At 51.9% G+C, this 11,616-nt stretch overlaps 5 protein-coding genes across 5 annotated transcripts; 1 reads left to right on the forward strand and 4 right to left on the reverse strand.

The window, feature by feature from the left end:
* Window positions 1-548: 548 nt before the first annotated feature.
* On the reverse strand, window positions 549-1,502 carry BO86DRAFT_422446 (class II aldolase/adducin family protein; the record flags this gene model as incomplete). Its single annotated transcript, XM_025675342.1, has 2 exons — window positions 549-1,153; window positions 1,226-1,502. The coding sequence occupies 2 exons, from the start codon at window positions 1,500-1,502 to the stop codon at window positions 549-551; spliced, it is 882 nt and encodes a 293-aa protein (XP_025523257.1).
* Window positions 1,503-2,662: 1,160 nt separating this feature from the next.
* Window positions 2,663-5,255, reverse strand: BO86DRAFT_413195 (UPF0187 domain membrane protein). Its single transcript, XM_025674718.1, has 7 exons — window positions 4,599-5,255; window positions 4,378-4,525; window positions 4,237-4,321; window positions 4,055-4,180; window positions 3,655-4,004; window positions 3,426-3,599; window positions 2,663-3,373 (listed from the first exon to the last, which is right to left on the reverse strand). The coding sequence occupies exons 1-7, from the start codon at window positions 4,803-4,805 to the stop codon at window positions 3,027-3,029; spliced, it is 1,437 nt and encodes a 478-aa protein (XP_025523258.1). The 5' UTR covers window positions 4,806-5,255; the 3' UTR covers window positions 2,663-3,026.
* Window positions 5,256-7,347: 2,092 nt separating this feature from the next.
* On the reverse strand, window positions 7,348-8,371 carry BO86DRAFT_223434 (uncharacterized protein). The gene is made up of 2 exons (XM_025666934.1): window positions 8,124-8,371; window positions 7,348-8,067 (listed from the first exon to the last, which is right to left on the reverse strand). The coding sequence occupies exons 1-2, from the start codon at window positions 8,258-8,260 to the stop codon at window positions 7,713-7,715; spliced, it is 492 nt and encodes a 163-aa protein (XP_025523259.1). The 5' UTR covers window positions 8,261-8,371; the 3' UTR covers window positions 7,348-7,712.
* Window positions 8,372-8,483: 112 nt separating this feature from the next.
* Window positions 8,484-8,969, reverse strand: BO86DRAFT_323405 (DUF167 domain-containing protein; the record flags this gene model as incomplete). The annotated part of the gene is made up of 2 exons (XM_025668426.1): window positions 8,484-8,636; window positions 8,739-8,969. 2 exons carry the CDS (start codon window positions 8,967-8,969, stop codon window positions 8,484-8,486), a joined length of 384 nt encoding a protein of 127 aa, XP_025523260.1.
* A 1,831-nt stretch (window positions 8,970-10,800) lies between these two features.
* On the forward strand, window positions 10,801-11,505 carry BO86DRAFT_323384 (uncharacterized protein; the record flags this gene model as incomplete). Its single annotated transcript, XM_025668425.1, has 1 exon — window positions 10,801-11,505. A coding segment is annotated over one exon (705 nt), but the record flags the coding sequence as incomplete, so codon positions are not given.
* Between the last annotated feature and the right edge of the window lie 111 nt (window positions 11,506-11,616).

The following is an 11,616-nucleotide window of genomic DNA, read 5'->3' on the forward strand; positions in this document are numbered from 1 at the left end:
TATGAGTAGAATGAAGGGTCTGTGTGGTCTCAAAGTTGGGTGCAGTCCAACGGTATGCCGTTCTCGGATCCTAACCTTAACCACAATCGTGAAACCGGGCCAGATCATGACGTCGGGAAAGCAAGAGCTGGTGCTCATGCAAATAGTCTTTGAGGATCTACCGGCCCTCCTCGGGTCAGCATACGACTTTATAGATAGGCATATATAGTTTATTGATATCTCTGATCAACCTTTACAGCCATTTAATTGCTTTTGATGACCACAGCTTCGACTTGTGATACTCTTTCTTCTTCTTGACCGCTGTTGGGAAATGGCTTATCCTAATGTCACTAGCAATGAAAGCAAGCATATAATCGAAAGCAAGGGTTGACCCCCCTGAATCCTTCGCACTACTGCAGATGATCATGATGGACAGCCGGCTCTTCAACCGGCTCCCTCCTGATCAATAGGCTTGGAAAGTGGACCGTACTCCAACATGGCTCCATCGTCCGGGGTTGTTTGCGCCTAACCGCCAGACATCCCCGGCCCATCATATGATCCGCATCACTTTACAGCAGAAATTCACCCTTCGTTTTCGCAACCTGCTCGTCATAGTAAGGTTGAAAAGCCAACCATCCTTTCTCCGGCCCCCCAACCTGCAAGGCCGCATAAGCCGCCTCCTCCTCGTCAATAATGATCTTCTGGTACCCCGCTGCGGATGCTGCATCGGCCAGGAGTTGAGCCTGGCAGGTCTTGTCCAGACTGATGAACCAGAATGCCGCTTCATCGACACTCTCCCCCACCGTCAGCAGGCCATGATTCTGCAGAATCACCGCTTTCCCCCCACCCAGAGCAGCCACGATCCGCTGACCCTCCTCCCGGTCTAGAACCACACCCTTGAAGTCCCGGTAGACGCCATGGCTCTTGTAGAACCGAAGTGCGTCCTGCGTGATCATCTCCAGCTCGCGGCCGAAGCACGAAAAGGCCTTGCCGGCGACGCTGTGGGCATGGCACGCGGCGTTCACATCCGGTCGGGCCCTGTGGATCTCCGAGTGGATGGCGAACGCGGGGGCATTGATGGGCTCATCGCCCTCGACAACCAAGCCATCCTCGTCCACCAAGATCAGGTCGGAGACTTTGATGAGCGAGAAGTGTGCGGAGAGGGGGTTGATCCCTAGGGCGAGTTCCGTACGTGTTAACAGCTTTGAGGTACATCCACGCTGGGAAAACTGGCATCCAAACTTACAGAAATGATCGGTGAGAATAGGATCGCGAACGGAGATGTGGCCCGCCACACCCTCGTCGAAGCCCCGATCCGCAAAGAGACGAAACGCCGCCGCCAGGTGCTGCTTGCGGTATCCGCGCTCGTCCTCCAGGCTCTGGAACTCAGGGTATCGGCGCACTTTCAGGTCCCTGCCATCCTTGGTCTTGCCGAGGACCTGTAGCTGCGGAGGGATGTCGGGTCTCTTGCCGGGCTTGATCGGGTCGGGGTTAGAGTCTGAGGCAGTCACCGATGGAGCCATGATTCGATTCTAGATCGTAGACAGGGTGGAGTTGTCAGACTGTAGTATCAATCTGAGAAGGAAAAAAAAAAGGAATATGCCCACGACGGTGGAAAGGTAACAATATACTCGAGCTTGATCCTGGAGAAACTCCGACACCCATATAGCTTGTTCCTCCCTCGGCACGAGGCGTCCAGATCTAAACTGCTTACCCCGCAAATCCGTCGACCTTTTTCCACCCCTGGGCTCTGGCTTTTCCGGTCTTCGATGGCACCCTGGGATAAAGGGATCAGCACCGTAAATCGACGCCCCTTCGGTGAAATGAGCTCCGATGTAGATAGATACCCCCCCCACACCCTCGCTCATCCCGCACCTATATCGCACTTCAGAAACATGTCCTATCCAGGCAACCATGCTCATTGCTATACCGTACAGGAAAACCCAAGTCCAGCCAGTACCCGGCCCTCCGGAAAAGGGAAACGCACGAAGAAAAGCTCACCGACTATCGTACTGGGGAAGCGATCCGCCCTTGGCCCCCCTTTTATGGTGAAGGGTGTTGAGCTCACTGCATGCTCGAGGTCTGCTGGACCCTAAGGGTCAGGGCTAGGTGGGCCGTAGGCGATAGGCTCTAGACTCTAGGCAAGTAGGGTAAGCAGGTGAGCCGACCCCCTCGATGCAGGGGTTCAGACATGGGCGTGTTGCGCTCCACTGGGGTTCCGGAGTTCATATTCTGTTGCATGATTGATTGAGTGGTAGGGTATGCTTAGGACCGGAGGCATCAGTGGCTGGCCGCTGTGGAGTGAAAGAGACAAGGGAATCCAACGGATTGGCCTGTGTAGGGAATAGGGATGTCTGGGTTGATGATGGAGGATATTGGGGGGGGCGACAGGTGGAAAGTAGGCGGGGGTGGAGGTGGATGGAGGGCACTGGAGTATGTTCTGGTAGACCTTTCCCTGCTTGTATACATACATCGGTCTTCCAAGCGGGGATCGTGCAGCGCATGGGCCATGAGATGGATACACTGCGCTACTGTAATCTGTATGTCAGATCTACTACGTACTCGTACGTAAACTGGGTCAGTGGGGAGATTCCTGCACACTAGACTTGGGACTCCACCCACACCTACAGTATGACAACTGTGCACAGATCCACACGGCTGCAGCAGTATGTTTTGAGTCGGACAAGAGAACAGTTCCCCAAGAGAGAGCGATCTGGCCAGTCTGCAGACCAATTGATCCAAACTCGAAGATGTGAGTGATTTGAGAGTATATGGGCCCCATTTTATGCCTATATCCACCACCTACACAGATGAATCGATGCAACAACTTCAAGCCCGAATATGGAACAAAACATTAACCCGAAGACATTCCAATCCATCCATCCATCCATCAGAAGGCAAACCTTGCCTAACAACAAAAACACCAGACTCACATGCTTGAAAAAAAACGAAGACGCCCAATTCCGAATTTTGGTCCCCCACTCATTGCAATGATGAATGCACCACGAAGCTCTTCTATCGCCAGTTTCGACGGCTCCCGAGGGCTCTCACACCGACGACTGCTTGCTACTCATGCTCCCGATCATGGTCGTCGTCTCCGACCCTGCTGGGTCCGTGTTGGCGACGACTTTCGACCGCAGCGCGGCGCGGATCTCGTCGACGGAGCGTTCCTTCCATTCGTTGTAACCGGAGGTGCTCAGCGGGAAGAGCACAAAGTTATCCTCGCGGACGCCGAACTCGTCCAGCTTGGGCGGGGGCATGGCGGAGATGATGTCGAGCTCGTTGGCGAGTTGGCGGCAGTAGGTCTCCAGGGGCAGATCATTGACGTCGTGTCCGAAGGGGTTCTCGATTTCGCTGCCGATGAACGCGAGGCCGAGGATGATGTAGGCGGCGACTAAGTTGTGAGTCAGTAGAGTTTTGGGTGCAGCCAATGGATAAGTACACACCGATAGAGCCGGGAATGGTGATCCAGCCCAGGTAGTTGTACATCTGGAAGGGAAGAACCATGACATAGATCCAGGAGATCTGCGCGATGGAGATGGTGTAGGCGGCGGGAAGAGGGGTATCGAGGACACGCTCCGTTCCGGTCAGACATTCGTTCAAGCTGGAGATACCGTTGACTTGCAGGGCATTAGCTTGAGAGCACACAAGTGTAAGGGAGGCGGGAATGCGTACTGGCTTGACTTTGGTGAAGACCGCAGGTCAAGGTTCCGTTTCCAATGCAGCGGTCAATGTAGGCGGACAGGTGGTTCAGGATCTCCAGCGGCAGATGTCCCAAAGGTTTCTTGGACCGCTTGATGAGCTTGCGTGGATTCGACTCTGCAAACGAAACGCCCAGTGATTCACCAACTTCCTTCCACAGAGACTTCTTCGGGGGCTGCAGGACTTGACGGTCGTGTGCCTCTTTGGCGAAGGTGTCGAGATGACCAATCAGGCCTGCCAGATCTTCGTAACCGACATCAGGCTCAAAGCGCAGCTTGTGTTTGAGGGCGACGGCGAAGGCGAGGATCAGGTTGAAGGCCGTCCTACTGATGTTAGCATATGCATTCTTCACTCTTGGACTCGGGCAGCATACAGCTTAGCCAGTAGATCGTCTTTTCCTAGTTCGCCCTCGCGCTCAGCTGTGTTTACCCAGATTGTCCGTGCGAGGTTGCGGGAGGTCTGGATCAGCAGTGCCCAGTATTTGCGTCCGTCCGCCCATCTGCCATACCGTTAGTTCCGTAAAATTGAGCCGGTATCCAATGCTTCACAACTTGCCTTTCGTAGGCGGTAGAACTGCGGAACGAAAGCGCCAAACTGACCACGAAACCGGTGATTGTGAGCAGAATACTATTGATACCAACTGACCACCCAATCATTAGAGACGACCTTTCAGCACCGTTGACAGGGCGAACTCACGAGAATGTACGAAGCGGGAGATACAGGTGATAGCAGTCGCCCAGAGGGCAACCAAGAACAGGGGGAGGATCATTTTGGGCATGATACTGCCGTGCATCCGGAAGGCGAGGGGCCATTTGGAGTGTCTATCGAGATCGCGGGGGCCATGCTATGCATAAACAGTCAGCTTCCCAGCTTCCCACATGGGTCAGAAGTAGTGCGTCACTGCATTGACGACATACAAAGTATCGATTGAGCTCACTCGAATTGCGTCGATCAAGCATGAATTGTCTGTCGCGGGAATTGGCGAGATTTTCGAGGAAGCTGGGGCGTGGCGTCAGGCGCCCCGGCCGGAATGCTTTCTCTTGTACATTGGCCGAGGGTTCATTCTTCGCAGTTTGGACCGGCGCGACAGGAGGCTGCTCCTGGTGTCCTGCTTCTTCCGACATGGTTGCTGAAGGTGATGGGGTGTAGGAGGAATTCGAGGGAGGAGGAACAAAGACGGTGAACAGTAGGAATTATGCGGTTCGCACACAAAGGACCTGCCTTGGGAGACGAACGATGAACTGGCTCCACAGAGACACCAAAAACAGCAGACTAGTCGACTAGTTGAATTGACTATGGGAATTAATAGCGAGGGAAGGAGTAACTCAGTAAGGAAAACACCCCGAAAATCGACGATGTCAGGAGTGAGAAGAAGGAAGGAAGGAAGAGGATTTGGGAATGAGATCTGGGAGGGGGGTTTGGAGCTGAATCGACGCTTAATATGAGCTGAGGAACTACTAAATTTAAGCGTTGGTCACACATTGGCTCTAGTCTGGAGCAAAGAAAAAATTATAGTACACAGTAAGAAACAAACGCAAATAGGGTGTCTTCTGGACCATGGACGAGAAGAAGTGTCAGTCAGTCAAGTACGTGTACGACTTGCGTACTCGTACAATACGGGGACTGTACCGCGTATCCTGTCTCCTCTTTTTTGTGCTTGTACAGCCACTGCTGGTGCAAGTCAACCAAAGGCAATGGAAGAACTTCCCCAAGGCCCAAAAGAACTCCGTAACAAGTTGACAACAGTTGGAACGGGGCGGGGCACAGGCGAGGGCGATCGGCATCTGGCCGGAGGAGGATTTGGTAGCCATTGGGAGACTTGCCAGTCCAGTTGGCGCACCCACGCCACGCGGGCCAAAACGTCACATCCGTTCACAAATTCAGAACGGCTACTGCCGCCCCATCGCGCTGCCCGCCGTGATTCGTTGAGTTGGTGGTTGTCAAAAGGCCAGACCGTCGGGTTTTTGAAACACTGGCTCGCTGGCGGGCTGGCCAATTCAATTCTTCATCTTCCCGTCCCCTGCGCCTCCTTCATCCGTCCGGACTGTCACTATTCTTGTTGTGCATCGAGGAAGTCTCTGTGCCATAGAATCAGATCCTCGCATGACTCCAAGAGAGTTGGTAGTTTACTCTACTCCGTACTACTCAATAATGTCCACCATCTTCAGCCCTTCGGAAAGGCAATCATCGGGAGTGGCGGCAAAAACAACCCGAACCCGACGCCATGGCTTGATGCAGGGGCAAGCCTCGTAATATTTCCCCCGAAAATAGGTTCCATCGCCAACCCATCTTTACAGGAAGACGATGAAACCGAGCTGCATCGGTCCAATAATAACGATCCCTTGGCAATACCTTCGATACGGTGTACTCCGAGAGAGAGTCCGGGACCCTTAAAAATAGTAGCATCCTTATAGCAGCAACAACTAGCGTTCATGGGGAGTTGGCTTGGAAGACGGCCAATGCGTTGACTGTGCAGTAACTACCAGGTGGTACGGAGTAGACTGACTTTCTTTCAGTCCTTCGAACCTGAAATAGTACCAAGACATACGGCACCCTTGAAATGCAGCAGAGATTAGTATTCTGTGCGAGAAACTCTGAGGAGGGGGCACGATAATCTTACATGATAGATCAACTCTCTCACCCGCACATCAAACATCCGTTTCATCATCCCGTAAGCCTGCATGAAGTGGCTTGCGCCGTTCTCGTTGCTAAGCCAAGCCCATGCCCAAGCCCATGCCATGCCATGCTTCGGGCGTCATTCAGTCAGTCACATCGACCCCTGATTTTCCTTTCCCCCTTGCCAAGTCTTATAGATAATTAAACTTACCACACGCACACACCTGCAAATACACAGTATGACAGTCACGCTGAGTGTGCTGTCTTGTTTCAAGTTTTGAGGTCAGCTGGGCGAATGGACGGGTCTCGATTCGACAGGGTGCATTCCATAGGTAAACTCTTTGACCTCTCGTTCAGGGACTGCAATGTTTTTGTGGTGTGCGGTTCATGAAGAGCGTTCGTAATATACCCAGGTCATGGTACAGTAGCAGCCTTGGAATGGGTAATCGTGCTGGTGTGGTGCCCAGTATCAGTCTTCGCAAGGCTGATTCAACCATCGAATCTTGGGACTAGAACCTGGAATGCGAGTGTTCGACATGTCGCGATTTGAGGGGGCGGATAAGGCCTGCGCGGCCAACCTGGCTGGAAGGATGGACAAAGTACAAAGTACCGGGTTGCACTGACTCTCGCCTGCGGGCTGTGCGCGTGCCATGCAGGGGCATCTTTGGCGCATTATCTGATTCATTAGTCATGCCCTGGAGCAAAAGCTCAGAGCTCGCAGTAATTGGATATACGGTCGTATGGTTGCAGTTAGGCTTGTGCAGCGAAACTGATCCTTTTCAATTGAAGGGTGGTGAGATGTCGGTCCATCTACGAGCTTGTCTTACAGGTATAGAAGAGCAGAGGATATGCCGGGGTTCATCTTGAGGTTGGAGACGGGGATAGATACAGGCTACCTAGTGCCAGCCAAGGACCGGGAGTTCTGTGAGCGTCTACAATCGGTACCAAACTTCTATCCCTCCTGAGAGACTAACGAAGCAAGTGACCTAGATACATCTCGACTCGAGTCGATTCCTCCAACTGCAGACAATCTGCTTCCCACCCAATCTACCGAACTTCCACCACAACCCTTTGCCTATTGTTGGATCGAGCCGAGTCTGAGTCCGACAAAAGAAGAGCTGCTGCTTGGAAGTTACGACAAAACCACCACGAGACCATTCAATATCCACAGGTTAGGCTTCGTGCCGGAACCGCTGTGTGTCTGAGATTCAGGCAAACCCCAGAGATGGCCGAGCAATTGGTGTAGACCACGACTCCAGCTCCAGTAACCGGAATGACCGCTGCCTCAGTCACCGAGCACGCTTCTGCAGTACTTCGGCAGGAAACGCATTGTATGCGAAGTTCAACATCAAGTCGATGTTTCAGACCTCTCCTTAGGTGAACAAAGTCAAGAAAGCTATACCGAGCCCAGACACTCACGGCACGAACATCTCTGCGCCGGACCCATTCACCAGCGCCTGGAGAAAGTTTCCCTTGGCACAAACCCGCCAGGCAACATTGCCAGCACCACTCGCGTCGCCCGACGAACCGCCACCCCCGACCCACGAACTCAGTGCCGCGACGACGGCTGATGCATCCGGTGCGGGGACTCGAATCCAGATTGTCTTGGCATTTGTACCGGTGGGAGGGTCGATCTTCAGTATATCAATCGAGATGGCCGTGCCGGAAAGCCCGAGAAATTGGTTGAGTGCGGCGGAGAGGTAGGTGCGCGCTGTGAGAGGGTCGAGTGGTTGGGTGAGGGTTGACTGTGAGACCGGGGGCTGATGCGTTCTGTGTTACAACTAATGAATCAAGTTCATAAGATTAGAGAGCAGCAAGGAACATACAATTGGAGCTTGAGGTAGGTCCAGAGGGGATTGCGCGTGGTGAATGTCAATGTTGGTGTGGAGGAGGTTTGCCCGATCGGGGCTTTGCGCTTCGCGCTCTCCGGTTCTGCTGGCTGAGATCGTGACGTGGTGGACATTTCGACTGATGTTGAGAATGGTCCTGAAATCAAGGTAGTTGAAATGATGACTTCGGTTTCCTTTTCGTTGGACAGTAAGTTCGGTGAGATTGTTGAACTGCGGTACAATCGGAGGATAAAAAAAAGTCGGGGAGTTTCCCGCCCTCCGTGATGTCACGGGGGCGACCGCCGTTCCCGCTATGTATCGGTCGAAGACAAGCCAATCACCAGATTTGGGAAGCGATTAGATTAATGCCTTTCTCAGCCTCTCATGCGCCTGTTGAATGAACTCGTCTTCGGATTGGGATCCGATCTCCAGATTAGCGATGCTGAGGATCTTGTCGCGCGACTTGAGCCCGCGGATTACTTCCACGTCTGACTTGGGCACTTTGAACGCCTGAGCTTGTTAGTTGGTATCATCCAGATCAAATACTGTACTATGTATGCTACCAGCGAGCACACGAGACAGGGAAGCGGAAGAATCCGAAGGGGCAATTACTTGTGCGACAATGCGAGATACCGCTGCATTTGCCTCGCCGTTCCGGGGCACTGCGGCAACGCATACAGAAACCCGATCCGCACTGATGTCGACGATGCCTTCCCGGTTGTTGGATGCGTTCGGCTTCACGTTGCAGGTTATCTGAAGACTGTACCGCCTGGGAAGCTGAGATGCGACACGGGACTTCGGGGTTACGGCCGGAATCAGACGGAGGATCGGGGGTGCAGTCATATTTGAAATGCAAGGATTGATTGGCTTTCTGGGGATTGAATGAGACGGAGATATAAAATAGCAGTGTTTAGGTGCAGTATAGCAGTTACTGCTGATGATGTTTTGACTGAATAATACAGTGGGAGGGAACTAAGTTAGAAAGCACTGCACTAAGTATCGGGAATTTGTCTTGGCTCATTCTGTTATTGGTTGCTGTATACTTCTAGTCCGACTACAGTACACGAGTCAATATCAGGGTCTTCAAGACCACACTCTCTTCTTGCTACAACTCCTTGGCTGCTAAGCAGTCTGCTTCTAGCAATTCCACTGCAGCGTCATCATGAAGGCGACTTCAAAGTTCTGGAAGGTAACAGTTGATGAAGTAGCAGGTGTTACCCCGGTGTGTTGATGACATCACACGCCGGGAAGATATCAGATTTAGTCATTGTTAAGCTATGTTCAATAATAAAAAAAGCTTCTCATATCAACAGAAAAGCAGACAAGCATTAGAGATGGGGGATGCACAGATTTGAGGTGCTCGGCCTCTTCCGGGTTGGCATTATCACTACTAACTGGAAGCATCTTTAAAATCCCCTAAAGCTGCTGAACCGCCTACTACAGATCAGCTAGGTTCCCGTTCTTCTGATAAGACCTACTCCAAAGTTCTAAGGCATAAGAGAGTGGGATAGTCTTCGAATACCGCAGCAGTACCCAGCCACTCGATTTTACAGGGTGGGTCCCTTGGGACAAAGAAAGACCTCCCGTGTACAAAGCTCATTGTCTGAAGCTTTCCCCGGCTTTGCGTTGTATCTGGATCCACATGCGGGTCCATAGAGGGAGAATAGAATCACTTGTTTGATATAGCTATTGTCGAGACTTCTCACAAGCTTGCTCACCAGCCCCGAATGAGTCATATGAATGGCAAAGGTGGAAGTCTTAAAAGACTCAACTTTTGCTATGAAGTCCCCAAGAATTCTTCACAGGGCTTGACCTGGTCAGAACATGTGTATGGTTAGGCTTTCGAAAGAGGTTGATACCCCACAGCTACCGCCCGTTGCTCTGGTTTCGCTGCGGAAGTGAAGTTGTATACTCATCTCCTTGTATTATAGCTCTCATAGTAATACACCGTTCTCTGAATCAGCACCGCGGTGAACGTGCAAGTCATGCATTATCCAGTAGGACAGTGATTGTTAATAAATTCGCAGGTAATGATGTCGCATTGTTAAAAAGCTCCGAGTGAAGCGAACGCATCTCGCTAGCAAGCTAGAGAGCCCTATTCACATTTCATTGAGACTTCTGAAACATCTACCCCAATTGAAGCCCCAAGTCCCAGCCTCCCATAAACGAGCCACCAAAGACGAGGTGCCCCCAACACAGAAGACCTATCTTCATCCTCGTCTGCTCTCTACTCTTAACGATTCTCGACCAAGACTGTCTTCGTATTTAATATCGACTCTGTTCTCATCAAAGCTCTCGACGTCATTCAGCTTCAATCTAGCTCCCCTTCCTCATAGGTTCTCATCTTCTTGCTCTTATTCTTACTCGGACTTTCCCTCTATCAGACATCCCTCACGGCTGAGCGGCTTGTGCTTAGACTTTAGTATCTCTCCCGTCAGAATGGATGTGCCACTGGGATTAAGCCAGACGTTCAACGTCAAGGGAAACAGCCAAACCAACCAAGGTATGCCCGTGGCCCTTCGGACAAGCCAGACGTTGAACGTCAAAGAAATCAACCATCCCAACCAAGGTATGTCCATAGTCCTGCGGACAAGACTAGCCACTAACAACAATAGCAGCATCAGCATCACAGATCGCTTGTGAAGATGCAAGCATTGTGTCAGATCAGACCCTTTCTGAGCAAGAGGATTGGTCATGGGACAATCTCCCCGACATCTTGTATCAGCTCCATCCCGTCGGGCCCAAGAGCAAGGCCAAGATAGGAATGAAAGCATATCCAATCAATGGAAAGTATTTGAGAGATATTCCTGTTCTGCCTGACCAGATTCCCACGGATGTCGAGGAATTTCGGGTGGAGGCTTGGATCCGACTGGACCGCCGCATTCGACTCGACGACATCCTCGACAGAATGCCAAGGGGTCACAGTGTTAAGCCCAACGCCCTTCAGCAGAGAGGCGGCCGATTCCGTCAGGCGTTCTTCCTGTGTGCCTGGGACTCCGGAAACAAGAAGAGCATTGCACTAGGTGCTGAAATCGAGCAGAAGTTGGTTGCTGCAGGCATCAGTCTCGGCCTGAACTCCACTCGTGGGATCACTCCCGGCTTAATCAACCCAGTTCTAGGAGAAGCTGGCGGCAGAATTCCCCTTCCAGCATTGTACCAGGGCAAGAAGCTGGCAAAGAAGATCCCAAAATACTCGCAAAGGAACAAATCGGACATCCATAGGACTGACGTCCCAGTCTCAACGGCTACCAACACCAAGCAAGCTCCTGAGCTCGTTCTGAAGGAGCATACATGGAACGGTGAGTTTGGCCAGGCCATTTGTTGTTTTCGCACCTTGACCGCAGACGTGCCTCGGGTCACATTGCTAGCGTTGAGCTAACGACTCTTGTCTTTCTCTTAGAGCCTTTATGCCATCCGTATGATACCGAGTTAGATATTAAAGATGACTTTCAGTGGACCCAGACGGATGATTACTTCACATGTTTTGGAA

Source organism: Aspergillus japonicus (genome assembly GCF_003184785.1).
Source record: "Aspergillus japonicus CBS 114.51 unplaced genomic scaffold BO86scaffold_75, whole genome shotgun sequence".
Taxonomy (NCBI): Eukaryota; Fungi; Ascomycota; class Eurotiomycetes; order Eurotiales; family Aspergillaceae; genus Aspergillus; species Aspergillus japonicus.

Bases quoted from the DNA above. Each gene is read 5' to 3' on its own strand.
- BO86DRAFT_413195 (XM_025674718.1), bottom strand. From the start codon at position 4,805: ATGTCGGAAGAAGCAGGACACCAGGAGCAGCCTCCTGTCGCGCCGGTC. The intron at 4,526-4,598 runs GTATGTCGTCAA...GTTTATGCATAG, and splicing joins GTGAGCTCAATCGATACTTT to CATGGCCCCCGCGATCTCGA. The intron at 3,600-3,654 runs GTACGCATTCCC...ATGCCCTGCAAG, and splicing joins TCTTCACCAAAGTCAAGCCA to TCAACGGTATCTCCAGCTTG.
- BO86DRAFT_223434 (XM_025666934.1), bottom strand. From the start codon at position 8,260: ATGTCCACCACGTCACGATCTCAGCCAGCAGAACCGGAGAGCGCGAAG. The intron at 8,068-8,123 runs GTATGTTCCTTG...GTTGTAACACAG, and splicing joins ACCTACCTCAAGCTCCAATT to AACGCATCAGCCCCCGGTCT.